The sequence below is a fragment of the Equus caballus genome, chromosome 15 (assembly GCF_041296265.1).
Source record: "Equus caballus isolate H_3958 breed thoroughbred chromosome 15, TB-T2T, whole genome shotgun sequence".
NCBI classification, from domain to species: domain Eukaryota; kingdom Metazoa; phylum Chordata; class Mammalia; order Perissodactyla; family Equidae; genus Equus; species Equus caballus.
The window spans coordinates 60,900,576-60,928,556 of record NC_091698.1 but is presented as its reverse complement, the minus strand read 5'-3'; the positions used below and the strand labels follow the sequence as shown (position 1 = coordinate 60,928,556).

Sequence of the window (27,981 nt, the reverse complement as noted above, 5' to 3'; positions counted from 1 at the left end):
GCTCCAAGACATTTATTAACCTTCAAAATCACTATTGGTGATAAGTTCAAATAAATGCAGACATCCATATTATTCCTTACCATCCTTAAAAACTACTCAGTAAAACCTGACTATGAAATAGATGACTTTAGATTTGAGTGGCACATACAACATAAATTAATGTCTAATCAAATTATCTAATATAATAGATTTAGTATCCAAGCAGTTTCAATGACTAGATACGAATTGCTTATAACCAGTCTATGATTTCTATATAGATGCATATGGTGGAAGGAACTACCAGTGACCGAGATTCAAGAGACCATGTCCTAGAACTGACTCTGCAATTGTGTAACTTTGGATGAGACTCCAACTTCTCAGGACCTCAGTTTTATCATCAGTAAACAGGGCATTAGATAAAATATTTCTCTTTTCCCTTTAGAAACGAACATGATTCACACTGCAACGATACGCAGCAGTCTGCATTCAAATTCCCAGTCAGTGGGGTCCAAATAAATGAGATTTTATTGCTATTTTATCTGTGCAAAATATAATTTACAAGTATCGCTCCTTCTGTTTTAGACCTAGATTTCTGAGAGTGAGAAAAGCTTAAATATTTTTATTCATACCAGCCTTTTCAAATGAACCTTCCTAGAAACATTCTTTTTTAAAGTGTCAAACATTATTAAAACTTCAGGAAAACATATTCCTACAATTTTTCAAACAATTATAAACTATATCACTATGGCAACAGCATGGGAGAAGCTAAAAAAAAAAGGATTGAAAAGCTACACACTTTTTAAGCCTGATAGATGTTTTAGAAATGTTTTCTAGGTTGCTGATCTACATTCTCCACACCTCCCTTTATTTCCTGAGTCAATATTTACTGGACACTTACATTATGCCAAACACTGTAGACTATACAACATTATCTCCTTCAATTATTCAAGCTCCATGAGGCAGGCTTTCAGATAAGAAAGGGCACTGACCTCTTACACGACTGGACCTAGAGCACTTATTAAGTGATAAAACATGGATTTTAACACAGGCTTCCTATTGATAAAACTCATACTCTCCAAGTATGATGCTACATGGAAGGCTCAGCACATTAAAGTTCTTCAAAACGTTACACATATGCACGAATAATGAATAGGCAGACTGTAAGCACATAATTATTACATGTGAGATGAATCACAAAGGCCAAGAAGACAGTCTCTCAGTAAAATCAACAAGATAGGTTAATTAACAGGAACACATAAATTTTAATGTGAATACTTCACCTACAGTTACATCCAAAAATGAGAAAGGAGCTCTACTCCTATACACTTGACAGGTATTTTCCCATAGTAGAAAACTATAATTAATCAAGTTGTTGAAAACATCTTTTAAAAAATGTGAGTCTAAGTAAAATTAGGATATATCTATGCAAGAGTATTATATAGCCATTAAAGACCGTGATGTAGATCTATATTACCATAGAAACGTCCATAATGATAAATGAAAACCGAATGTTACAAAAAAATTTATAGTATAGTCCCACTTAAAAAAATTATACATGTATAACTATGAAGTCTGAAAGGATACAGTTTTTATCTCTGGGTAGTAGGGTTATAGATGACTTTAACTTGCTTCTTTATTCCCTTCTGAAATTGACCCCCTTCAACGGCAAGCATGAATTACTATTATACTTAGGAAAAATTCACCTCTTTCTATGCCTGTTTGATACCACTAAAGAATCTTATATCCTGAGTGTGGTTTTCTCAGTAGGCTTTCTTATTGGGAGGACAATACACTGTCTGCTAGCTTAATAAACACTTAGATCCAGCTGATAGTTAAAATTCTAACAATATATAACTAAGTTGATAATTCTGGTGCTTTGGATTGAATCAAGTCAATTTCCCCAAAGCTGATGATACGGGAATGGTCATGTGCATGCTCCAGCAGTATTCAGTGATTACAGCCTAAAATAAATGTAACTGCATGAAAGTATAGTAAACCCTAACCTATTTCCTTTCCACCTATCATATAGTTCCTAGGAATAAGGTCTTTTCAGTAAATGGAAAAGCTCTGAAAATCACATATGCAAGCCCACACATATTGTGTGAAAATACGTAAATAGCTATCAGAGAGTATTCAAAGCAGATACCATGAGCCTTGTTGAAACCAGCCCTGGGGAGGCCCTGGTGGAGCCAGAGACCCTTAGAGCACTGAGGAGAGAAAAAGGGAAGAACGGCCAAGAGAGAAGACAACTAGGTACCAATTATTCACACACAAGACAAAATATATCCTAGAAATAAGAAGGTCTGAGAGGCAATCTACACTGTTACCAAAGTCACTTTGCAAAGTATAGAAGGATTTCAATCTTTTTTTTTGTAAAGGAATTTAAGAGATTGTTACTGACACTGTCAAGGATGACAAAAATATTAGCTTCTAGGGGTTGGCCCTGTGGCCGAGTGGTTAAGTTCGCATGCTCTGCTGCAGGCGGCCCAGTGTTTTGTTGGTTCAAATCCTAGGAGCGGACATGGCACTGCTCATCAAACCACGCTGAGGCAGCGTCCCACATGCCACAACTAGAAGGACCCACAACAAAGAATATACAACTATGTACTGGGCGGCTTTGGGGAGAAAAAGGAAAAAAATAAAATCTTTAAAAAAAAAAAATTAGCTTCTAGCAAACAGTTGCCACCTTAACTGACATTTAGCACTATTTCTATCTCTCACAGATTCTTTAAATTGGTTTTAACAAAAAAATTCTGGAAGATTAAGTTTATCCAGAACTGCTGATTGTCAATGGGGTGGGGCGGGGGGGAGGAAGGGAGTCATAAAGTTTTATTAAAACCCTTTCTGAGAAATATATTCAAATATTGTTGATTCTAATATTCAAGAGATTTATATCCATTAGTTAACTAGATGTTTGCTCAATTCTGATACCAAAATCAGGCAAAGACATCACAAGAAAAGAAAACTACAGACCAATATTCCTTATGAATACAGACACAATAATCCTCAACAAAATACTACCAGACTGAATCTAGCAACACATAAAAAGGATTATCACGGCCAAGTGGTATTTATCCCAAGTATACCAGGTTGGGTCAACATATGAAAACTAATCAATATGACACACCATATTAATAGAATTAAGGACAAAAAACACATGATCATCACAATAGACAGAGAAAAAGCAACTGACAAAATCCAACACCCTTTCATTATAAAAACACACAACAAACTAGAAAGAGAAGGAATATCTTCAAGCTGACAAAGAGTATCTACAAAAACTCCACAGCCACCAGCATACTTAATAGTGAAAGACTGAAAACTTTCCCCCTAAGACCAGGAACGAGACAAAGATATCCACCTCTTTCCACTTCTGGTCAACACTGTCCTAAAGGTATGAGGCAGGGCAATTAGTCAAGAAAAAGAAATAAAAAACATCCAGATTGTAAAGGAAGAAATTAAACTCTCTCTATTTGCAAATAACATGATCTTGTATACAGAAAATCCTAAGGAATCCACAACAAAGCTACTAGAACTAAAAAATGAGTCTAGAAAGGTTGGAGGATCTAAGATCAATATATAAAAATCAATTATGTTTCTATATACTAGCAATGAACAATCTAAAAATGGAATAAGAAAATAACTCCATTTATATTAGCATCAAAAAGAATAAAACACTTAGGAACAAAGTTAAAAAAGAAGTGCAAGACAGAAACTGAAAACTAAAAACTATTGTTGAAAGAAATTAATGGCAAATAAATGGAAAGACATCCCATGTTTATGGATTAGAAGGCATTATTATTAAGATGGTAATACTCCTTAAACTGATCTACAGTGCAATCTCCATCAAAATCCTAGCTGGCTTTTAGCAGAAACTGACAAGCGAATTGTAGAATTCATATGGAAAAGTAAAAATCCAGAATAGTCAAAACAATCCTGAAAAAGAACAAGAAAGCTGGAGAACTCACACTTCTCTTTTTCAAAACTTCTTACAAAGCTACAGTAATCAAGATAGTGTGCTAATTGCATAAGGACTGACAGATCAATGGAATAAAATTGAGAGTCCAGGAATAAATCCTTACATTTATGGTCAATTGATTTGGACAAGGGTGCCAAGACAATTTAATGGGGGAAAGAGTAGCTGTTTCAATAAATGGTGCTGGGACAACTGGATATCCAACTGCAAAAGAATGAGGCTGGACCCCTACCTTATACCCTACACAAAAATTAATTCAAAATGAAGCAAAGACCTAAAGAGCTTAAACTATAAAACTTTTAGAAGAAAATCATAGGTGCAAATCTTCATGACTTTGGATTAGACAATGGTTTCTTAGAAATGACATCAAAAGCACAAGCAGGAAAAGAAAAAAATAAATTAGACTTCATTAAAATTAAAAATTTTTGTGCTTCAAAGGAGACGACCAAGAAAGGAAAAGACAACTCACAGAATGGGAGAAAATATTTACAAATCAAACATCTGATAAGGGACTTGTATTCTGAATATATAAAAGACTTTTACAATTCAACAATAAAAAGACAAATAAACCAATTTAAAATGGACAAGGGATTTGAATAGAATTTTTTCCAAAGAATATATATAAATGGCCAATAAGCAATAGAAAAGATGCTCAACATCATTAGTCATTAGAGAAATGCAAACCAAAATCAGAATCAGATACCACTTCAGACCCACTAGGATGGCTAAAACAAAAAAGATGCACAATAACAAATGTTGACAAGAAGTGACAAAGATTGGAACTCTCTTCCATTACTCATGGGAATGTAAAATTCAGCCATTGTGAAAAACAGTTTGGCGATTCCTCAAAAAGTTAAACAGAGTTACCATATGACCCAGCAATTCTACTCCTAGGAATTTCCACCCACAAGACTAGAAAACCTATGTCCACACAAAAACTTGAACATGAATGTTCATAGCATTATTCATAATAATGAAAAAAGGAACAACCCAAATGTCCATCAATTGATGAACGGATAAACAAAATATGGTATATCCACACAAGGGAATATCATTGGGCCATAAAAAGGAATGAAATACTGATACATGCTACAACATGGACTAAACTTGAAAACATATGCTAAGTGAAAGAAGCCAGACACAAAAGGTCACATAGTTGTGTAAGTCTGTTGATATGAAATGTCTACAATAGGCAATTCTATAGAGACAGAAAGTACCTTAGTGGTTTCCAAGGAGTGGGAGGAATGGAGATGGGGCATGACTGCCAACGGGTATGGGTATTTTGGGGGGCGGGGGGTGGGGGGTGATGAAATGTTCTGTAATTGGATAATGGTGATGGCTGCACAATTTTGTGAACAAAAAAATCAACAAATTGTACACTTACCAAAAAAAAATTTACTCAATTTAACAATTTTCTCTCCTAGGTTGTAAGCTCCGTAAGAGAACATGTTGTCTTATTACCTACTATATCCCCAGAGCTGAGCACGAAGCCTGAACCAACTAAACTTTCAATAAATATTACTGATTGATGATAAGAATAAAGGCATATTTTATTCCAGTTTAAGGCATGCACTAATTGTATTTATTCAAAAAATATTTCTATGCTTTAGATTTTATATTTGTTTTATTTAAACTATTTTCAGATATCTACACTCATTAAATAATAAAAAGCAATGCTTTCAATAATTTCTAAAATACTAAATATTGTTTTATAGGCTTGTCTCCCCTAACTAGACCCTGAAGGGTTGATGAATGCCTTCATCTTTATATTCTCATTGTCTACTTCATTAATATTTGCTGCACTGTCTGAATAGTTGTCAGACTATTCTTAGGAACAGAAACTCGTTTTTTTCTTTGCTGAGGAAGATTCGCCTGAGCTAACATCTGTTGCCAATCTTCCTCTTTTTTTTTTTTTTTTTTTTGCTTGAGGAAGATTAGCCCTGAGCTAACACCTGTGCCAATCTTCCTCTACTTTGTACGTGGGTTGCCACCACAGCATGGCTCACAAGTGGAGTAGGTCAACACCCAGGATCCAAACCTGGGAACTTGGGCTGCTAAGGCAGAGCATGCCAAACTTAACCACTACGCCACAGGGTGAGCCCCAGGAATAGAAACAGTTTAATTAAAGACTATAATATTTTCAAATTAAAATAAAGGACATCTTCAAGAACTATAGGGTTGCTAAAACGCTAATTTTGGATTCCTCTGTAATCACTTTGTTAGTTCTGTTTAAGAGAGAAGAATTTAACAGCCTCTTTATTCTTGAGAAACCAAAATTAAGACAAAGGGCTTGTGCAAGGAAAGCTTAACCTTTCAAGTCTCCTTCTATACTGCAGAATAAAGTGTCAATCATGCAAGGTAATCTACTGTGATCTCAAGTTTACTCTTACATAAAATGTTCATGAAATATCCTTTTAAAGACATGAGATTAATTTAACAGTGCCTTTCCTCTTATAACTGTGGGGAATGCTTACAGATTACCAAAATGATGCTGATTAATTTAAACAAATTTTTATCATTTAGAAAAAAGCGATTTACTCCCTGCAGTGTTTGCCCACTTCTGTTTTCAAATAACAATGTGAAAAATCTTTATTTTGATTGTGTTTTGTGCAGCGCACAGAGCAGCAGCATCTTTAATTCAGTACACTATAATATTTTCTTCAAAATAAAAAAATTTCTGGCCCACTGCAGAGTAAGAAGAGTTGTCTACATTTGGTAATCATAAACTGTCATCTGCCATAGCTAAAAATAGTGCCAGCACGCATGCCTTACAGGCAGAAGTCATCCAGTTACATTTTGCCTCAAATGAAATTCTTACTGAAGCTGTTCTTTGAATAGCCTTAAGTCAGGTTTCAATTTTAAAATCTTTCATCTGGGGAAAAAAAAGGTTGAACTAGCTGGTCTGAAAAATACCGAGAGGACAAGATATGGCTAACAGGAAAATACCTACTTCCTAAGCAAAAGCAAATATTAAGTTCTCTTTAATAAAGTCAGGTAAGGAATGAGAAAGGCAGTTAAATAGGAGATTAACAAGCAAACAAATAAATATATAAATATTAGTATAATATTAAAAGTTTAGTTATTTTCACAACCATAATCTTTACATTAATAAATAATTATGTATTTATTAGGAATTACAATTCTTAAATCAAATTTTTCCCAATTGCCAGGAAAAGTGTCTACAATTCAAAGTTGATCATTTAGCACCACATAGCAAGCTTTTACATCTACACAGTATTGGCTTGGCTAATAAATGACAGGCGAAGGTCCAGAAAAAGATCTGTGCAGAGTGGGAGCTTAACTCTTTCAGCAAAGATAGTAAGAGGAGCTTGAGTCCTGTTTCTTCCATCTATTTACCATCAGTATGACTCTGACTAGATCACTTAACCTAGTTTCCCTTGGTGTAAAACTAGAAGAATGATACCCAGCTAAGAAGTTAGTTGAAACTGAAAGGAGATTTCAAATATGGAAATGCTTGCTAAACTAAACACAGTAAATAAAGGTAACATCTCAAGAGATAAAGTCAAGCAGGGCAATCAAATACCAAATGCAATGCTTAACTAAGCTCTTATTTTTTTTTGCTGAGGAAGACTCGCCCTGAACTAACATCTGTTGCCAGTCTTCCACTATTTTGTATGTGAGCCACTGTCACAGCATGGCCACTGGTAGACGAGTGGTATAGGTCTGCGCCTGGGAACAGAACCTGGGCCATCGAAGTGGAGCACACCAAATTTAACTACTAGGCCACTGGGGCTGGCCCAAGCTCTGATTTTTTTAAAGGTGAATTCAGTTTTCTCTGAAAGTACTCCTAACTTGCTTTCCAGTTAGCAAGTTTCACGTAGATGGATACCTAGTACTGCTACAAAGTATCTCAACCAAATACAAAGCAAACCAGCGTCTCTCTGGCCATCTCCTCTTCCTATAACTAGACTTTTTGAAAGATACACACACAATTTCAGTTCCTTGTCTCTTTCATCACTAAATCTTGCCTGCGTTACTTCTCACATTACAGTGCGTTGGCCAATGTCAACTACCACGCATCTAAGGAAAAAACATTTATGTAAAACTACCATAAATTCTTTACTTGCCTTTTCTATAATAATTTAGTATTCCCCTATTCTGAGCAATGAACTGTGCGAGTACTTTGTATATATTATCACTAATCACAACAACTCTATAAAGTATTAATTATCTGCATTTTATACATGAGGCAACTGAGGCAAAGTATTGCTAAATAAATGGTGCAAGGTTACAGACTGAAATTCAGGTCTAACCATGAAGGTCCTACTCTTTCCATCACACCACACTTTGTATTTAAAGGAATATGAGTATTCAAGTTTGCTTTTTATCTTATGTGAGAATGCCAAATAGTGTTTCAACCACAACTTAAATAATTTAAGATGAGAGAAGCAATTTACTAACACCAAGAGCAGAGTTAAATATAGATTCAATAATATAAGTAAATCATGTTCTGTTTAAATTGCAAATTGTGTTTCCTGGAAGCTATCTAAATTGTCCCTCATTTTGAAAATAATAAGTAAAACTATAACTAAATAGCTACACACACATAGATAGATGGATAAAACAACACAAATTAACCACAATGCAAAACTGCAAATCTTGCTAATAATGCAGGATTTTATAAGGTTAAATGTTGTGAGTGATGTTGGAGAATTACTTCAAAAAAGATTGACAGTCCAATAGGCACTTCAAAACAGAATATCTGACCTCAAAAGATTAAGAGAAGCCACTAGGAAAGTCAATAAAACCCTTAAACATTTTTTGAAAAGAAAGACTATATATGATCCACTGTGAAATTCAACATGAAATAAAAGATGCCACTGTGTGCTACCAAGCAATTTTGTGGTAAAAATTACACAAGCCCAAAACCAAAAAACTTGATTTATCCTCCATCCATTCCAAGAACTTATGTGCAGCTGAGATTACAACCTAAATTTTGTTAAGGATAAACTAAAACATTTTCATAACTGTCTGGATTTATGTTTCAAGATAAAGTCTTAATAAAATCCTTTTCCGTCCATTATTTGCTACGAAATTTGACTTCGCTTTAAGTGGTCTTTTTTCCTATTTTAAGCATCTTCAAGCAGAAAATGTCTCAATATATTGGAGGAAGGTAAAAAGTACCCACAGTTGTCTGTTGTGTTCTAAGGATAATACAAATTTCTCTGAGATAGGGAACAGTGAGGTTCAATAATCACCACACATGCCTCATTTATAAGTTAATTAATTTCACCAATTTACTTAATTAGTTCATGTAGTTTTCAATACTTCCTTTAATCCTACATTCTATTTCCAGCTTTATTAGAAGACAAAAAGTACAGCAGAAAATAATTCTAACTTCCCACTTTCAATTTCTGGAAACCATGATCATTCTCTCTTCACAGGTAAATTCGTATAGCTAATTCCACTCTCTGTAAAGTTAAATAAATATCTAAGCATGTTAGATATACATATTCCAAGCCAATGATTCTCCCTACCTGCACAAACTTTAACACTCTTCACTTGTAAAAGATGTCAAAATAAGGACTCTTCCCATAAAAAGTCTCTATTTCTGATAAATTTTGGTAAGCATGTAGTTATTTACTTTAAATGACTAGAACTGATCAAGACTTATCCAAATGGAAACCTAAAATTAGAATTTACATTGGTTCAATGCATAATTTACTATGGTTTAAATTTTACCTCTTGTTGGCATCCAAGCATTCCAAGAAACAAGCATCAAACCTTAGAAATAGGAAATCAAAACCCTACTTTCTACTAATAAAAACTAAATGGAAAACATACTGTTCTGTAACTCTAGAAACTTGAAAACCTTCATAAACTGGAATGGGGAAAAAACTCAAAGCAAATTACTAGTTGAAAAAAGACAATGAACTTCACTACTGAGTAAACTAGTTATTTTTATACTTCTATTACCTTATATACCTATCGTGTGGAGTATAAATGCTCATTGAATAAATGGCTAAAAGTACAGGTAATGAAACGAGGTAAAGTATTCACATCATTGACCAGAATAATCTATTTTAAATTATTTTAGATTATTTAGATGGAAAAATACACAGATCAGTGTACACAACAAAGAACAGCTATAATTCATCACATTCTTATGAAAAATCGGAATTTTAGCAAATCTGTAGTCTGAGAGTAGAAATTTCTAAATCTATTTCAATGCTCAAATTTTAATATTAGATATGCAGAAGTATCATTAATATTTGATAACTTTTTAATCTTTAAGTTGCTTTGGGCTCCTTAAGTAAATACATTTCATATAGAATAAATATAAGACAGTGGTGATATAGTATTTGAGGAAAGACAACAGTATTTAGTGTCTATCAATACCTTGTAAATGCATACGAAGTGATTGGATTAAAAAAATTGAAAGCCATGAAGAGGATTTAAATAGATATACATTTTATACACACACATAACACACAAACACACACACACAGTAACATAAGTCAACATTATCCACAATAAAGTAGAGAAACATAAAATTTGTTCTCAGAATACTGCTCCAAAGATGCAAAGAGAAACACTAGCCAAATCAAATTTAATAAAATCCTTTAACCTAAATTCTAGCAAGAGATGGGATCAAGTGAATAAATAAAAAGGGAACCTAGGGGATACCTAGAGACCAGAATAAGAATTCTATTCACTGCTTAAAATATTTTTCCTACATTCAAGCATGTAATCCAACCTCCAAAGCCAAAGGGAATTATATTCCTGGACCACAGAGTTCCCACTAGGCTTAACCTTTTGACAATACTAAACTACTAACCACGCCTACCCTCTCTCATGGTGAGTGTGATAGACTACTGCCTCTTTTATTGCAGACTGAGGACCATACAAAAATAAATACAGACCAGGTTCAGTAAGATGCCACAGTTAGATTATAAATGAGTAAAATATCAAAACATGGGTTGTTTTATCTTTTATATTTTTAAATCTCCAGTTGTGGCACATACATATATAAATTATAAAACAAAGGCCCCTGGGACCGGCCCTGGGGTGTAGTAGTTGGGTTTGGCACACTCCACTTTGGCAGCCAGGGTTCAGGGGTTTGGATCCTGAGTGCAGACCTATACCACTCGTGAGCCATGCTGTGGTGGCAACCCACATATAAAGTGAAGGAAGACTGGCACAGATGTTAGCAAAGGACTAGTATTGCTCAAGCAGAAAAAGAGGAAGATTGGCAACAGATCTTAGCTCAGGGCAAATCTTCCTCAGAGAAAACAAACAAACAAACAAACAAAGGCCCCATGCCACCAGCTGTGTGATCCTGAACAGACCATTTAATCTCTCTAGTTTTCTTAGTTTCCTTACCTGTAAAATGAGAAAGTTGAAGTTAATGACTAAGATACCGTGTCTGCAGGTATAATCTAAAAATCCCAGATTTATAAAAGCTAAATTACTTAATTGCTCCTTTAAGAAAGGGTAACGTCAGGAATTCCTTTTCTTATTTCTCCCACTTGAAAAAACCTTTTTGCAAATTTTCAAGATTGTACACGATTCAAGGCCAGGAGTAAAGCTGGCTGAACATCAGAACTCTCAGCCTTTCACTTTAACAAGAAGCTGTGCAGAGTCAATGAATAGACCCAGGGATGAAGCCACCACTGCTTCTGCCCTCAAGGTATTTATGGACTACAAAAAGAGCTGATATATAGTTATAACTGTAATAAAAGGCACAAAATGAAAATCAAGAGATGGGAGTTCTGAGCAACACTGGATGACCTCCACCTGGAGGATTAGTGAATGAGAGGACTGGGCTTTGATAAGCACACTTGGGCAAAATGAATGGAAAGAAAAGGCATTCTAGATAGAAAAACACATGCTAATGCAAAGAACAGGCACGTTTAGGGAAGAAGTACTTCAGTGTGGCTAGAGACAGAGTAACAGAAGATGGGATTAGAAAGGTTGGGACTAGACCATGGAATGCCTTTTAAAAGTCCAGGATAGACAGTAGGAACTTAATTTGAAAAGTAAAGGAAAACCTCCTAAGTGCTATGATTAGAGTCACACTTTAGAAAGATTAATCTGGCTGTGACACATAGGATTTAATGAAAAAACCAGTTAGGAGTCCTGGTGAGGCATGAGGAGTACCCAGACTTGGGTAAATAAAGAAAACAGGATTTTCTACCATTGCTCCCACTAGTTATCCACACATGACTTTAAACCATATACAAGAGAAAATATTTGCAAATTTACTCTTTTTCAATATAATCTGGGTTATCATCAAGAAATTTACTTCAAACTGACAAAATACCTATCTTAGAGTTAAAACTATCAGAAATGCACATGTAGTACTTAATCTTGGCCAAAGTTTCAGGACAGACACTCTCATACATTGCTCGAAATAATTTGTACAATCTTTCTTGAGCACAGTTTTACAACATGAACTAAAAGCCTAAATACTATAAACCAGCAATTTGGAAATAATCATGGATAAAAACAAATATTTATATTCAATTATATTCATTTTAGCATTGTTTGTACCTGCAAACACTTTAGGAACAACTTGAGTATTTAACTATATGGGATTAATAGTACAAACTTAGAATACTATAGCCATTAAGACAATGTCAAATATTTTTAAAAACAAGAGGTATGTCCCATTTAGTGGGAGAAAAATGATTACAGAACAAAATGTACCATGATACCCCCCAACACATACACCATTAAAAATATACACCAGAAATACTGTGTGAAGTGATAGTTTTATTCTTCTACACTTTCTACACCAAATACACACACAGACACACACACACACACAGTGTTGTCCTACTAAACCAAGATCTAGAAGAAATATCTAATGAATGCCTAAACACTGACTTTCAACTAAATTTAGAATGGAAAGCAGGGGCCTTCTTCCAATCAATAGGTCTCAGAAGGCCCAAGTTCCCTTCGCAGGCATTTTTTGGCATTCCCAGGGTTTAAGTAAGGCATTTATTTCAAGCAGCAAGACCTCTGCTCCTCTCTACCTGAATGTCAGTAAGTGCATATACCTGTACTCATATACTCAGTAACCTTAAGCTTTCAAAGAAATTCAAAGTGCCTTGTGAAAAGTAAAGATTAGGGAGCCCTAAAAGAACTCTGCAAGGAAGTATGCTCCACAAATGGTCCAAAGCCAGTCGTCTTGAGGTATAGTTAAATTGAATTTTAATGCTAGAAACATTTCTGTCCCCATTCTATAGAAACTTCTCTCAAAGGTCACCTAAAGCACGTTAGCTGCCAAATCCAAAAAGCACTAGTAATAATGGACAGTGTTACACATCTTCCTAAAATTCAATAGGGTCCATAACCATTTCTCAATCTTCATATTAGATAGCTTCTCTGTAGTATTTAACCACTCGTTCCTTCCTGAAAATTGTCTCCTCCCTTAATATCAGTGAAACTATACTATCTGCTTTTTCTATTGCTCTGACTGCAACTTCCTGATCTTTCCTGGAGCTACATATCCCCACAATGTAGGTTTTAGGCTCTTTCCTTAATCTTCAGTTCTTTCTATGCAAATATGTTCACAGTATTCATCTGTCTCATTTTGCATTCAATTCCCAATTCTTTATCATCAAACCTGTCATTTCTCTTTAGCTTCAGAGATGATCTATCATCACTTCAAATTTGAAGTTTCTAAAATTACTTGGCATCATTTCTACCTACTTTAGCTCTACTTCTGCTGATACTAAAGCACCAGCATTGCCAACATTTCACTCTGACTGAAATTACATGTTGTCCTTTGAGTCCCTCCCTCAGCCTAGCTTCACAGATCTATGTCAAATGTCAAGTATTCCTTCTGTGAGTTAGTTTCTCAAATCTGTCACTTCCTTTTCATTCCTATTTCAGACCAAGTTCAGGCACTATTTGCTTTAAATCTGGTCACAAATACAGTCATCCTTAACTGTTCTGCCTCTAAGTTCTCCAATTTATCTTATACAGTACCCCAAACCAGTCTTTCAAACTTGCTATCATTTTATCACTCCCTACTTTAAAACTTCCAAAGGCTCTTTATTTCCTTTATGATAAAATCCAAAACCCGATGTCTTCTGCAAACTGGCCTAGGGTATCTTTTCATAAAACCAGAGAAAATCAAAACCAGAACCCTAGAAACCATGCAAATGAGGACAATGAAAACCAAAAGGGTAAGTTTCTTCCTCTGGCCAAAATCAAGATATACCAGAACGGAAACTTTAAAACCTACATTAGTGTTTCCTAAATTTGCTTGATTATAACATGAATTACACCAGGATGCTTAATAGACAGATTGCCAGGCCCATCCCCTGTGAATTCTGATTTGGTAAGCCTGAGTAGGATCATAGGAATCTCTGTTTTTAAGAAGCACTAGGTGATTCTCTTCTCCAGGGAAGTTTGAGGAAACCTGACCTAGATTTGCAAACCTTTTATATTCTTTGACCATACCCATCTTATCTGTCAACTACTATCCTATAAATATTCTGTTCAATCCAGAAAGCTCTATTCATTGTCTCAATACCTTTAGTGGTTACATCATTCTCCCACCCCACCTGAACCCCTAAACCTACCCATTTCTTCCTATGTTAAGCTCTTAAAAATCTTTTTACTGTTTTAATCAATGCTTTTCATATAACTCCAATAATCAAGTACTATGTAGATTTCACTTGTTATAACTATCCTGCTAGGAACAACAGAAAATCCCACATGAAAAAATATGTAAAAGAATGCAAATTATTAATATTTGTCTTAGCTTGAAAGATAAAATGTCTTAAATACTAAACAGCAAAAATAACCCCATAAAACCCCGAACTTTTTTAAACACTGAAATCATGACTATCTCTCACTTCTGCTTCCCATTATACTTCACCATCATTAGCTGACTATATGTGTTTCAATTCTGGCACTTAAAGGGTGGGGGAAGGCAGTAGAAAAAAATATGTGCCCAAGTATTTTTTTTTTTGAAACATACTGAGTGCCTGGATTAGATTCTTTCCTCTATTGTCACAGACTTTTCATAAAATGAAGAAAAACTCATTCCAGGGCAACTTCAGCTTCTCTATTCATTTCCATTTAAATTGTAATCTAGAATCTATGACATTAAAATTAGCTGCTAACAAAGAAAATACTAAAATATAACTTCACCAATAAATCAGAAAAAGTTAGACAAGCACTAAAAATTATTAGGCCATTCCACTTACATACAAAGTCAGGCTCCCCAGAGATACTCAAGAGTAAATTTGATTTTATATTTAGTGCCTAAAAATAATCAAAATAAATCTCTGGTATATGGACTATACTGCATCTTAATTTCTCCAGTCTCAAAATATCCCTAAATTAGTGCAGTAAGTAAAGAACTTAAGACATTATTAAATGGTCGAAGATTTAAATTATTAAAACAGAGGCTTAATAGTTGCAGAGTAGGCCCTGATGTGACTTTTCATCTATTTTCAAAGCCTGTATTTATTGTATTGTTATTACTACTATCATTTTTACTTATCAAAACTAGTGTATCAATTCACCTTTTACTTTGTAATGCTAATGATTAGGATGAGGAAATAAAAATCTTCATTAAACCCACATGTAAAGAAACCATAAAGGTAAAAATCCAAAGCTGTTTGGTTTCTATTCTTTAAATTATAATTATAAAATCTTTCCAATGTCTCAATATGAACTGAATCTTAAAACTCATCTTTTCTTCACATTTCTTTATTGCACAAATTTTTTAAACGATATTTGAAGGTTACTCTAATTAGCTCCATATATTGCTTTTAGAAACATTATCACCAATCCTGCTAACAATTCTGCTGTAGAAGGAAATAATATTTTTTAAAAATTATAAAACTTGAGTGTAGCTAGAAAAAAAATTGCTTGTGTGGCATGTCTACTTGGACTAAAAGATAGCTCTAATAATTTTTAAGACAATTTATTGTAAGTCGTCATATATGCAGCCTACCACCTTCTCTTTAATTTTATAAATGGCACATTTAACCATCTACATAATAAAATATTTTTAAAATATTCATTACAGTCGACATTCTACCACTTACGAAGGCTTAAATTCTTACACGATGATCCACTGAGACCTGAGAGGATCTGGGCTTTCAAGGGGGAGGACAGGGGATCAAGAACACTGATTGGTTATTACAAAGACAAAGGTTAGTGACTTAAATATAGACATGCATTTAAAACTACTGTGTATATATTTTAACAATTTCAAGATATAGAAAAACATAACCTAATAAAAAGGTGACTAGTAATAACTTTAAAGGTTCAATAAGATTTCCAAAGAAGAAAACAGGCTTATTGCAAACGCAGTATCTTGCTACCTACAAACCTTTGGACAGAATTTCAACTACAGAAGCCAGCTTTTTAAAAAAAATACTTAATCACAGAAAATATTACACAAAGATAGCTAGGTAGAATTATCACACCAAAGTAACCAAAAAATGAAATATATTAAAACCGTACTGTTTACAGCGTGCAAGATTAAAGAATAGAACCTAATCAATGATAGGACTGCAAAGACTAAGTCAAATGCCAGTGAAACAGAACAACATGCCATTTCTCAAAACCAAATGTAAAAACACATTTGAAATAGCTGTTTTAATCCTTTACTCTTAATCCTTTCATTGGCTTCATTTTCAATCAAAAAGCTATCTAAATTGCAAAGCTCATTCATAGAAATATATTACCGGTCACACAAAAAAACTGAATCAAAGATTAAAAAGCAGATATACCCTTGTCCTTCCAATTTTTCTTCTGACCGTCCATCTCTTGTCACGATCTGCCCTCCAGATGCAGTTATCAATTATGCATACCCACAGAAAAGCTGTAACCGCAAAAATCTACCCCCTGAGATTTGAAACATCCGTTCCCTCAACCAGAGCCTGCAGTCTCCTCTGCTGCACAACTGCAGCAGGACTGAAGTCACCTGACGTCTTCTGGGTGTGGAGCAGCCTGACGCAGTGCAATCTGTAACTAGGCTACTAAAACTCAGGCACTACCGCCTTCCTTCCAACTGTTTATTGTTCTCCTCTTTTGCTTGTTGGTCATACCAATTGGAGCTCCTTCTGCAGGGGGAGGGGCAGGTGAAGGGAAACAGGGTTGTTCTTTTGGCAGAAATAACCACCGAATATATTTGAAATGCGCTTAGAGCCATGCGCAGGTTTTGGTTTAGTTTTGTTTTTTTGACAGAAGAGTGAATTATGCTGTTGGTTTTCAGTTTCATTTAAAACTCTAAAATCAATGGTTATCTGTTAAGATAAAAATGGACTGATCCAAAGAAAGTAATAGCTTAAATTTCAAGCCTGGGAAATGCTGAGTCTCTTCTTATTTTCTCCTAAGTTTATTAAGGCTTAAAGCATTCAGCATTTTGCACCCTTATGAAGATATGAGCAATCACAAAGTCAAATTATTGTTTACTGAATATATGCTACTTCAAAAGAAAAAGTTTTTATTTAATTTCAGCAATCTTATCTTTCTCGTGTGAAGTTATTTTTTCTTCTTTTACAATTATGGAAATTCAGAGTCTTACAGATACACACTTATTCTTAATCATCACCTGCTCCAACTCAATCTTTCAATAAATATCTATTAGACACCACTGCAGGTACTATTAATAGACTCTTAGCTTAAGGAAAAATATTCATGTGCTAATTATATCATTTGCCTTAGGAAAATGAAATAAGACCAAACTAAAATTTTACTAATAAATACAAAAACAAATCTATGTACAAAATTTCTGAAATTTGTTCAACTTTATAAAACTGGCATCCACTCCAGTACAGATTATTACATTTTTACTAATGTTCCACAACTGGTTTAACTGATGCTACTATTTGACTAAGCAGAAAAGGCAATATATAATGACAATCAGCTAAAATATTTTTAAACGCATGACATAATAAAGTACTATAAAATATATAGGCCATGTAGAAAAGTACATACTTCTGAAAACTATATAGCTACACTGAAATAGGTCTAATATTTTCTGGAACTTGCTAAAACAGTATGAGCTACAAAACTCTGAAAAATCCTTAATATCAGAAGTGGCCTGAATGTCAATGACTCTGTTCCTTCCCTATCTGCCTAACTCCAAACATAAGTAAAGCAAAGCAATTTTTAAAGAGAGTCTAGTATTCTCAGCTCAAGAATATTTAACTTTAAATTTTAATTCACTGGACCCTTGCATAACGTGATATTTGAGAACCCTGTCACCAAGTCATATCATGGCCGAAAATGTCTGGCCTCTTCACACAATAGTTTGAAATCTCAAACTATTAAGTACAAAATATTTCCAAAATAGTATTTTCAAATAATAAATCCCTTAAAACTAAAGGCCAATAAATATTTTAGCATTAGAATAAAGCACTCAAAACAGTTCCCAAACACTGTTTTCAAATGAGAGATTACTACGTTAATAAGAGAAAAAAAGATTTCTTGAGACAAAGGGTATTTACCATTTACACCATTCACACCTTCTAGTACTTGACTTGGTTCAACAATTTTAAAAGATAGCCTGAGAGAGCAAGAATGTGTAATATGTAAGCTGTAAGTCAGCCCTGGCCAGCTCTCTCAAGATATTCCTCCTTTTCCGTTTATTTTCTTCCTCTACTTCTGAACCCCAGAAAAACTCAAGTTTTTGTTTTGCTTTATTTTCTTTACACTGTTTAGAGATCACGAGAAAGAGGCAGTCATTTGGATTGAAAGTGCTACTCTCTAACTTGGGGGTTGCTTGCGTACAATAAATATTTCTACTTTCTGGCAATGGAGAACAGGATTTTTTCTAAATAAAAAATAATTATAGTTGCACAGTGTTTTAAACTTATTTCAAAATTTATTCTGAGCATTAGAAAAGTATGACACTAAACATATGTCTCAATATTGAAAGGTATTAAATAATACTGTTTAATACCATATGCTGTAATATAATGCCCTCTATGGACTAAATTATAGCACTTCAACATTAACTACTGAATTGAACCTTAAGACATGGAGAAAGACTTTAGTCTAGAAAATGAATGACAATACAGGTTAAAATAGCAAAAAATAAATGAGCATTTTAAAGTCTATAAACAGTTTCATGTAAGCTGCTAAAAATGAATATTAAAATCCATAGAGAAAGAAACTGAAAGTGATATTATTCAATGAGAACTAAATAAATGCTGACTTCCTGCATTAAAATTGAAAACAAATACACAGATATTCCAAAAGATCCAAAGCACTTTTAAATTTGGAGTTAAAAAATTAATAGTCATTAGGCTCTGAACAGATCTTTTAACTTTTAAGTTTTCATTAAAGTACACAAGTTTGGGGGAATCTTTAAGGTCATTTTAATAGCATGATTCAAGCATTTGTTTGAAAAGTCATTTGTTAGGGTAAGCAAAAATCCACAACTCACTAAACTTCTCAGCCCAAGTGGATTTATTTCATAAGTCAATTATAAAACATTCCATAGATCTCGTTTTCTATCTACAACACTAGATGGCACTAACACCCTCAGTACAGTTCAATGTCCAACCCAGGGTATGCAACTTGGCAAAAACTGTGTTCTCAGTTTTCTGGCTCTTCCTTAGGATTGTTGCCCCATACTACGGAACTAGACTGGAATATCACGGCAATAGGAAAACAACTCCACCACCAAAAAGGCACAAGGGATAAAATGATCTCTGACCAGAATTCAGAATCAATTTTAACTATATCAGAAATGTAAAAATGAAAGTATAAATAAGTAAATAAATAAGAAGTTATAGATTTTCCTATGTGAAAATCGAAAATGTCCACTAAAATATAAAGTAAAATAAAAATTACTGGGAAAACTACCAGGACAAGAGTTTGCAGCCTTTGTATATAAAGAACTCTCATAAAATCAGAAAGAGAGGAACGTCTAAATTTAAAAATGGGCAAAGGGTATGAACAGGCAATTCACAAAAGAAATACAAATAGCCAAAAAATATATGGTACGTGTTCACCTTCTCTAATAATCAAAGATCAAAAGAGCAAGACAGCACTTTAACCTATCAAACTGGTAAACGTTTTTTAAACAAAAAAGACAAAGTACGGAATGTCTGGAAGGATGCATAAGAAATAAGTCATAGTAGGCAACTCTAGAAAGGATCACCAGGCAGCTAGTTAAGACAGGAAGAAGACTTACTGTCATTGTACTTTTTGAATTTTGTACAATGTGGAAGTATTATCTATCCAAAAAAATAAATAATATCAATTGTTGGTGACAATAGAGAAATGAGTGTTTTCTCACTGTTAGAAGAGTAAAAATTAGTACAGCTTTTCTGATAGCCAATTTCTGTCAAAACTCTTAAAAATGCTCATATCCATTTACCTAGGGTTTTATTTCTAGTAATTTATGGAAAATAATAATTCAGAGATATGTAAACCATGTTTCAATCTAAAGAGGTTAATAACAGCATTATTTATAAATAAAAACGTTGGAAACAATCTAAGGGTCCAACTATAGCAAATTGACTGGCTCAGTTATAATACATCCAATACCAAGGACACTCAAGCATTAAAAAATCATGCAGCAGGGGCTGGCCCCGTGGCCGAGTGGTTAAGTTCGCGCGCTCCGCTGCAGGCAGCCCAGTGTTTCGTTGGTTCGAATCCTGGGCGCGGACATGACACTGCTCATCAAACCATGCTGAGGCAGCGTCCCACATACCACAACTAGAAGAACCCACAACGAAGAATATACAACTATGTACCGGGGGGCTTTGGGGAGAAAAAGGAAAAAATAAAATCTTAAAAAAAAAAAAAAAAATCATGCAGCAGAAAAATAATGACAGGGAAATGTTGGCATTATATAAGATACTGCTAAACTTTTTTAAAAAGCTATAAACATTATGTAAAATATGATCCTAATTTGGTAAAATCATTTATTGTTCACTGCATTCATAAGGTATCCATATGCACAGAAAATAGACTAGAAGAATATATTCTAAAATACTAACAATGATTATGTCTGGCCAATATGATTACAAATGTTTTTCATGTCAATGCTTTTCTCTGTTTCTCAAGTTCGTGCAATGAGCATATATTCCTTCAGATTGCTCCATGTACTGTTGCCTGATTTCGCTGCTGGTTAGCAGGTCCTTGAAATTCTGATTACTAAAATTACCGAAGCTCAAACAGATTAAAACATTTGTCCAAGGTCACACAGCTAATCAGTGATAAAGCCAGGATTAGAACTCAGGTCTGTAATATTCCCAAAACGAAGTATTTCAACCACACTATATTTAGCAATATCTATCTTTTATGCTACATATTTCATATTTATTTTCAATCTGTATTGGGCCCATAGCAAGCACTAAAAAAATTCTAATTTGACGATGTCACATTTAAGTAAATATAATTGATTCTTTTACTAACAGCCCATTTCTAATTTAGCTACATTGTACATTTACTAATAGCCTTCCAGTTAAAGGTATTTCTACGCAATTTGCTAGATTAAACATTTTAATTTTTCAGGGTACTTAAATATCTTACTTTTATCAGATTAACTGCTCCCTGTCATAATCAAAGTCCAACTAATAATTATCCAAAAGTGTCCTAAATATGCTCTCTAAAAATATATTTTAACCAAAAAACTAAACCTTAATATCTACAATGCTTTAGTGGGAAAGCTCAAAGGCTATACGGTAAAATTTTTAAATTAATGTAAGAAAAATGTTTTAAGTCATAAACACCATCAGAAAAAAGCTCTTATTCATGAACACATTTAAGAAATATACAAAATTTGATAAGCATAACTTTTAACTCTTTACCTAGATAAATAGGCCCTTTTTAAGTGAGTTCTTTATTTTGGCAATACTACTTGGTTAATCCTGGATATCACATAATTTAAGTATAACGAATAAATAATCAACTTGTGCTTGGTTTACACTTCACTCACCAATAGTTCCAACAGGTCAGCAAAACACAATCTATATTTTGATTATGAACTGAAAATATTCTGTGCATTAATGGCAAACCAAGTGACAAACACATATTAAGCAATCACTAATTAAGTCAAGATCTCAGTAGTTTAGATGGGGGACATTAGCACCTTTCTTCACCAATAACCTACCAACAACATAGATAGCAGCTGTCCACCAAAATAGGGTTATTCAGTCTCCACATGGAAGCAAGAGAATTTTACTCTTGTCCTGACATTCCTATATATGGAAGACTAGGAGAGAAAATGTACATGGTAGCCAACTTTCTTGACTTTTTAAAAATGTCTTGTATTGGTTAATGCCCACCAACACAACGGGTATGTAATAAAAGCAGCAGCACATTGGCTGTCTGCTAAATCTACGACAACAGCTGCTCACTCCAAAATGGGGAATCAACTGCAAAGGGGACAAAACCTAGGTTGGAATTCCAGCTCTTCACCTATTGGAAAAAAGATCTTCCTTGTGAAATCAGATAAGAACTAATATAAATAAGAGAGTTAGCCCAATGTCTGGAACACATTAGAATCTCCAATGTATTATGCTTACTACATAGTTACTTAACATCCCTAGACTAAGGTTTTGGCATCCATAAAATGGTTCCCTCTTTTAGATTATGACAAACACTAAATAAGATAAATATGTGAAAGTGCTTGATGCTTAGAAGATTGCCCATAAATGGCAGTCTCCCCTTTCCAGGAAAAACGAGGAGAATTCAGTTTGTTTTCTCAGCCTTTCAAAATTCTCAGTTTAAAAACCTCCTAAATAGAGAGAAAGAAAACCTAAAACTGAAAATAAACTGAAACAAATTAAGCTAACTGTATTTCAAATGAATACTATAACCACACTGAAGGTGGGGAAAGGGAGAAGAGGGGGGAAAAAAACTAATCCAAGTAACTTGTATTCTACCACATACATTCAATCTTGGGTAGAGTTTGGGGAGGTAAATTTGCAAAATAATTCCGAACTCTTTTATTACGTTTATTATAATAATATTAAAAGTATCCTAAAATTCTTTTAGATTAAAAGGTTAAACAAATGAGTAAATATATTGGTGATGTTAGGAGCCTAGGTTCTCACTATTGAAGGAATATACAAATATGAAACAAGGGAAGAAAGAAATAATCCTCTGGGAATGGATTGGAATTGGAGGTATCTGTGTGAACTCATGATTTCATAAGTATATGTATGTGCTTATGTTTATTTCTATAGAGCATGTATGTAAGTATTTCCTAGCTCTGTCTGCTGAAAGAGCTAAAATGGAAAGACTCCACACTAGTAAGAAGCACAGCTAGCATCCAGCTGCCAATCTTTAATACTATTCCCCAGTAAAAGGAATCAGGGATCCTTGGAGAAACGGCTGATTCCAGAGCTAGGGCAGAGTTAGGCATAAGCTAAGTAAACAACATTTTGTTAAGCTTGAAAATAAGAAGTGCCTCCCTCTCCATCCAAAAAAAGGATAGTTGCACATCCTTGAGCCAACCTTAAGGGGAGCACTCCAAATCTGGGACAATCTACAACCCCAACAATTAAGTACAGTAATGAATTATAAACCATTGAGGGGAAAACAGAAATTCACAGATCCATACTGACAATTAATTAATTCATGGAAAAAGATGGCTCTTGCTAATAGTAGAATGCCAAGGGTTGATTGATAAATGCAGAGGGAATGTTGGAATTGAAAAATTATCACTTTGCAACCTTAATAGTAAAGACTGAATCAAGCAAGAATCATCAACAGATACTAAATCGAGGGAGTGAAGATTGACGGGGAGCAGAATATTTGCATGGTCTTGAAGTGTCACTCTTCAGACTGCTTATTAGTTGTAAGGGAGAAAGAAAGTCAGTAATTTTACAATAAGGGAATCAGGGACCACCTTGACCAGATGATCAAAATTAACCTCATCAATGAGGGACTGATGGATAGTGGGTACTTCCATATATAATACCATGAGAGGGGCAATACACATCATCTTCATTTTGGCCATGAACCCATAACCTCAATCTAATCACTAACAAACATCAGACAAATGCAAAATGAGGAATGTTCTATTAAAAAGGCAGGAGGGGGACGCAAGGAGGGACCCTGAGGCCTAGTGGTTAAGTTAGGTGTGCTCCACTTCAGTGGCCCAGATTCGGTTCCTGGGCATGGACCTAGACCACTCAGTGGCCATGCTGTGGCAGCGGCTCACATACAAAATAGAGGAAGACTGGGAACAAGACATTAGCTCAGGGCAAATCTTTCTCAGCAAAAAGAGGAAGAGTGGCAACAGGTGTTAGCTCAGGGTCAATCTTTCTCAGCAAAAGAAAAAAAAGGGAGAAGGGGAAGGGCCTGTGTTCTTCAAAAATGTTAACGTCATAAGAGATAAAGACTGGAAATGTTCCAGATTAAAGGAGCCAAAAGCAACATGACAACTAAATGCAAAACTTAGCACTAGACTGGATCTTGTAGTAGAGGACACTATAAAGGACATTATTAGATCAATGAGCATGACTGGAATACAGATGGTAAATTAGGGAAAAAAAACAGTGTATCAATGTAAATGTATGAAGTTAACAGCTCTACTGAGGTTAAATAAGAGTATCTCTTTTTGAAATATTTAGGGATAAAACAGAATGTATATAACTTATTCTCAAATGGTTCAGGAAAAACAAGGATGTATTTATGTATTCATATCTAGTTATCTATAGAGGAGAGATCACAAATGATAGAGCAAATGGGGAAAATGTTAACAGGTAAATTTAGACAAAGAGAGTAAGATAGTCTTTGTACTATTTTTATTTTTGCAATTGTTTTTAAGTTTGAAGTTATTTCCAAATTAAAGTTAATTTTAAAACAGCAATTATCTTTAAAAAAGCAACAAACTCTCCTAAATGATACCACTGGTTTTTTTTTTCATTCTGCTTAATTCCAGTCATAGAAAATTTAGCATCTAATGTATCATAAACCCTCCTTTAGCATAGATTGGTTTTCCGTTTAGTTCTGAATAAATCTAAATGTTTCTTTTCACTAAGTCACCCATGGCCAGTCTGCAAATTCATCTATGTTTCTAGAGTAGTTTTCTACGTACTGACTATAATATCCACACATCTACACCTGCCTCAAATATACCAAAACGGGATCTGGAAAACTTTTACCATATTTATATAAATGAACAGGTCTCTGTGTTTACTCACATTGGCTTTCTGTAACTTTCACAGAATCATCTCTTCTGTGAAGCCATTCCTAATATTCTAAGGCAGAGCTAGCCTCTCTGCACCCTTAGCATGTGTTGGTGGACTTCCACTTTTAATCAACATATACTTATATCCCTGAACAGTCACTCCTATACCAAACTGAGACTTCTGTGCATCATCTGAGAAAAACAATTCAATTGTCATGTGGTAGCACTGCCTATCAGTTAACTATTCTTCTCAGAAGTTTCATTATCTTGGTCTATATATATGCAATATTAGAATATTTTATCTTATACCTTTGTTATTTTATTTTTAAAATAAGTGTAAAGTAAAAAGTTAGTGTCAATAATAATAATAATATTTTAAGCAAAAGTAGAAACCATCTGGGTACCAAAAGAATAAATCTTCAGCCACAGATTTTTTAAAAAGTAAATAAAGAACATATATGAAATGCCGAGCCTAGATCATTAAAAACTGCTTCTAAACAATGAAGTATAGTGAAAGAGAAAACAGAATGAACGTTCATAATTATGAACTGAGAAAAAATCAGTATTTACATTTCATTATTAAGAATACAATTCAATACAATTCCTTTATCAAGGGAGGAGGAGGAGACTAGTATTCATTTTTTTTATGAAAAATTTCATCCAAAAATATCAATAAGGCATCAAAGTCTGCATCATAATGTCTTGCTCATCTCCCTTACAAAATCAGTCTTTCTTCCCAAAATTAAAACTGAATTCTGCCTACAAATGTCACTTAAAAAAAAGGAGAACAAATCGTAGATAAATTACCTGAGGAAATTAGTGTTGCTTTTTTTTAATACTTGTCAATGCTTAAATGTATATTCAGTAATAAGACCCCGAAAATTTTTTAAATCACCGAAGTATATCATAATGAGAAACGGTATAAACGTTTAGCCATCTGAGAACAGAGCCTCCCCTGTGTTATATCACACCAGTCTCTTGTTGCACTTTGGTACATTTGACTTCAATACACTTAACCCACACTTTGAGGAAGAAAGGGAAGTGCCTGCACCCTTATAATATATAATACAATGTTTAGCTATGTCCTTATCAGTCTGTCTCCACCAGCTGACTGAAAGTTGCATGAAGGCAAGACTTAAGCCTTAGTCTTCATCTTTTTCCCCCCAAAAATCTAGTACAGTGCTTGGTATAAAGTACACTAAAGTAACTACCCACCTGCTAATAACAGATGCCTGTTAGAATTAAGTCAAAGAAACCATCAAGTCGCAAGGACCTAATCTAATCCCTTTCCTTTTATAGAAAAGGAAACTAACCTCTAAACAGATAAGGTAGTTGTCAGTGGTACAGTCAAGACTAGAACTCATGTCACCCATATTGTTCTTATTATACCACACTGGGTTTCCTTTCCATGACTTTTGTAGAATACATACATTGGGTGTATCCAAATAATTTTCTACTTGCTGATTAGCTGCTATGATAATTAATATCAAAACAAAAAAAAGGTTGAGTAAAAGAAGCATGAGCAACAATTTTCTCAGAGAAGAGGCATTAATAACTATTCTCCAAAAAGAATGCTCAACCATTGCTTATACTTTCTTCTTCAACCATTCCAACTTAGCCTTCAAAGGCACTGCCCTCTTTTCTTCCCTTAATTCTAAACTGATAAAGACAAGCCAAGATCCCCAGGTTTAGTGAAATCAAGCCAAGAAACAGCTGACTCCTGAAATACTGAAATATCTAAGTGCCCTCAACTACTGGAGAACTGCCAGCATTAAGTTTTGGGAGGGAGTGTTGGGGTAGAGGGAGCAGGACTTCACAGGCTGTTACAACCACTGCTCACATCCCTGCTTATCCTTGGTCTTCACTCACATTATCATCACTATGCTGCTCTGGGCTTCTCAGACTCTTTCTACCATTCTCTCCCAAACCATTTTACTCTGCTGTTTGAAATCCCCATTCTACTGTGAACCATCTTCCCTAATCTTCAACTTCTTTAGTGAACATTCCTGCCATCATCTCCCTTCACTAAACTTGGCTCTTCCTTGAGGATACTGCTTTTCCTGTGGAACTCTCTAAATGGAAGCTGTTTATTCTCCTGTACTGTACATACCTGAGGGAAAGGGGGGGGAGGTCAGTATCTTCACCAATGCTGCTTCCAGTCTACTATTTCAGAGGCCTTGGGCAAAAGTCTTGAGCTATTCAGCTATGTCATCCTCTGTCTTTCCTTACTGCTTCCACCTACCAACCTGCTAGTTGCCTCATAGCCCTTTACCAAAGTCTCTCGTCCCTAGCTCCTAATCTTCCTCTCTACCCCAAGTCCAGCCATCATCCTGAGTGTCACATGGAAGAGCAATCCAACATCTTGGCCTTATGGTTTATTTGACCTCACCTCTAGCAACCTTCGCTCCATTCAACTTTAGCCCTTGCCTCCATGGCCAAACCCTAGCCATTAAAATCAACCTGGAATTCTAAATTCAATATCTAACAAACACACACAATCCTACTTTGACCACAACCTTCTATCATTCTGGTGTTCCTATTTTTATTCCTGCTACTCTCACTTCTTAGATCTAATTTGAACCTCAAGTTCTTTGAGCTTCCACTCGCCTATCTATCAACTCCCTCTCCTCTTTACATTCCTCAACTTAGATGCCACAGTCCATCACTTCAAACTACTCTCTTGCTTGTATCCTCAACTCCTTTGACTTATTGTCTTTCCACTGGGCCCATCTAGCAAAACACAAGCTTGAATCAATACAAGCATTTGCGTTCTCTGAACCCATACTCAGGCTGTTGGGCACACTTAAAGAAAAGCCACCCTACCACACAGACCACCCTTGAACTTTGACTGGGCTCTTAATGCAATACCTTTGTTTCCCGAGGCACAAGCTATTTCAGACCTGTTCTACTTACGCATGTTCCAGGTCAT

General features: G+C 34.7%; 2 protein-coding genes across 7 annotated transcripts in view; one reads left to right on the top strand and one right to left on the bottom strand.

The window, feature by feature from the left end:
• Positions 1–5,514, top strand: part of EML6 (EMAP like 6) — a 279,682-nt gene extending 274,168 nt beyond the window's left edge. Inside the window, exon 42 of the transcript XR_011426055.1 lies at positions 5,380–5,514. The gene's annotated coding sequence lies outside the window, so the exon portion shown is untranslated. The remainder of the gene's footprint in view (positions 1–5,379) is intronic.
• RTN4 (reticulon 4) overlaps positions 1–27,981 on the bottom strand; it is a 79,292-nt gene that overhangs the window by 19,242 nt on the left and 32,069 nt on the right. Inside the window, exon 1 of one of the 6 annotated variants that reach the window (XM_001496826.7) lies at positions 16,681–17,052. The exons of the other annotated variants lie outside the window; for them this stretch is intronic. Coding sequence (XP_001496876.3) covers positions 16,681–16,714 — 34 coding nt within the window. The 5' untranslated portion in view covers positions 16,715–17,052. Of the gene's footprint in view, positions 1–16,680; positions 17,053–27,981 lie in introns of those variants that run through there. 6 annotated transcript variants of the gene reach the window in all.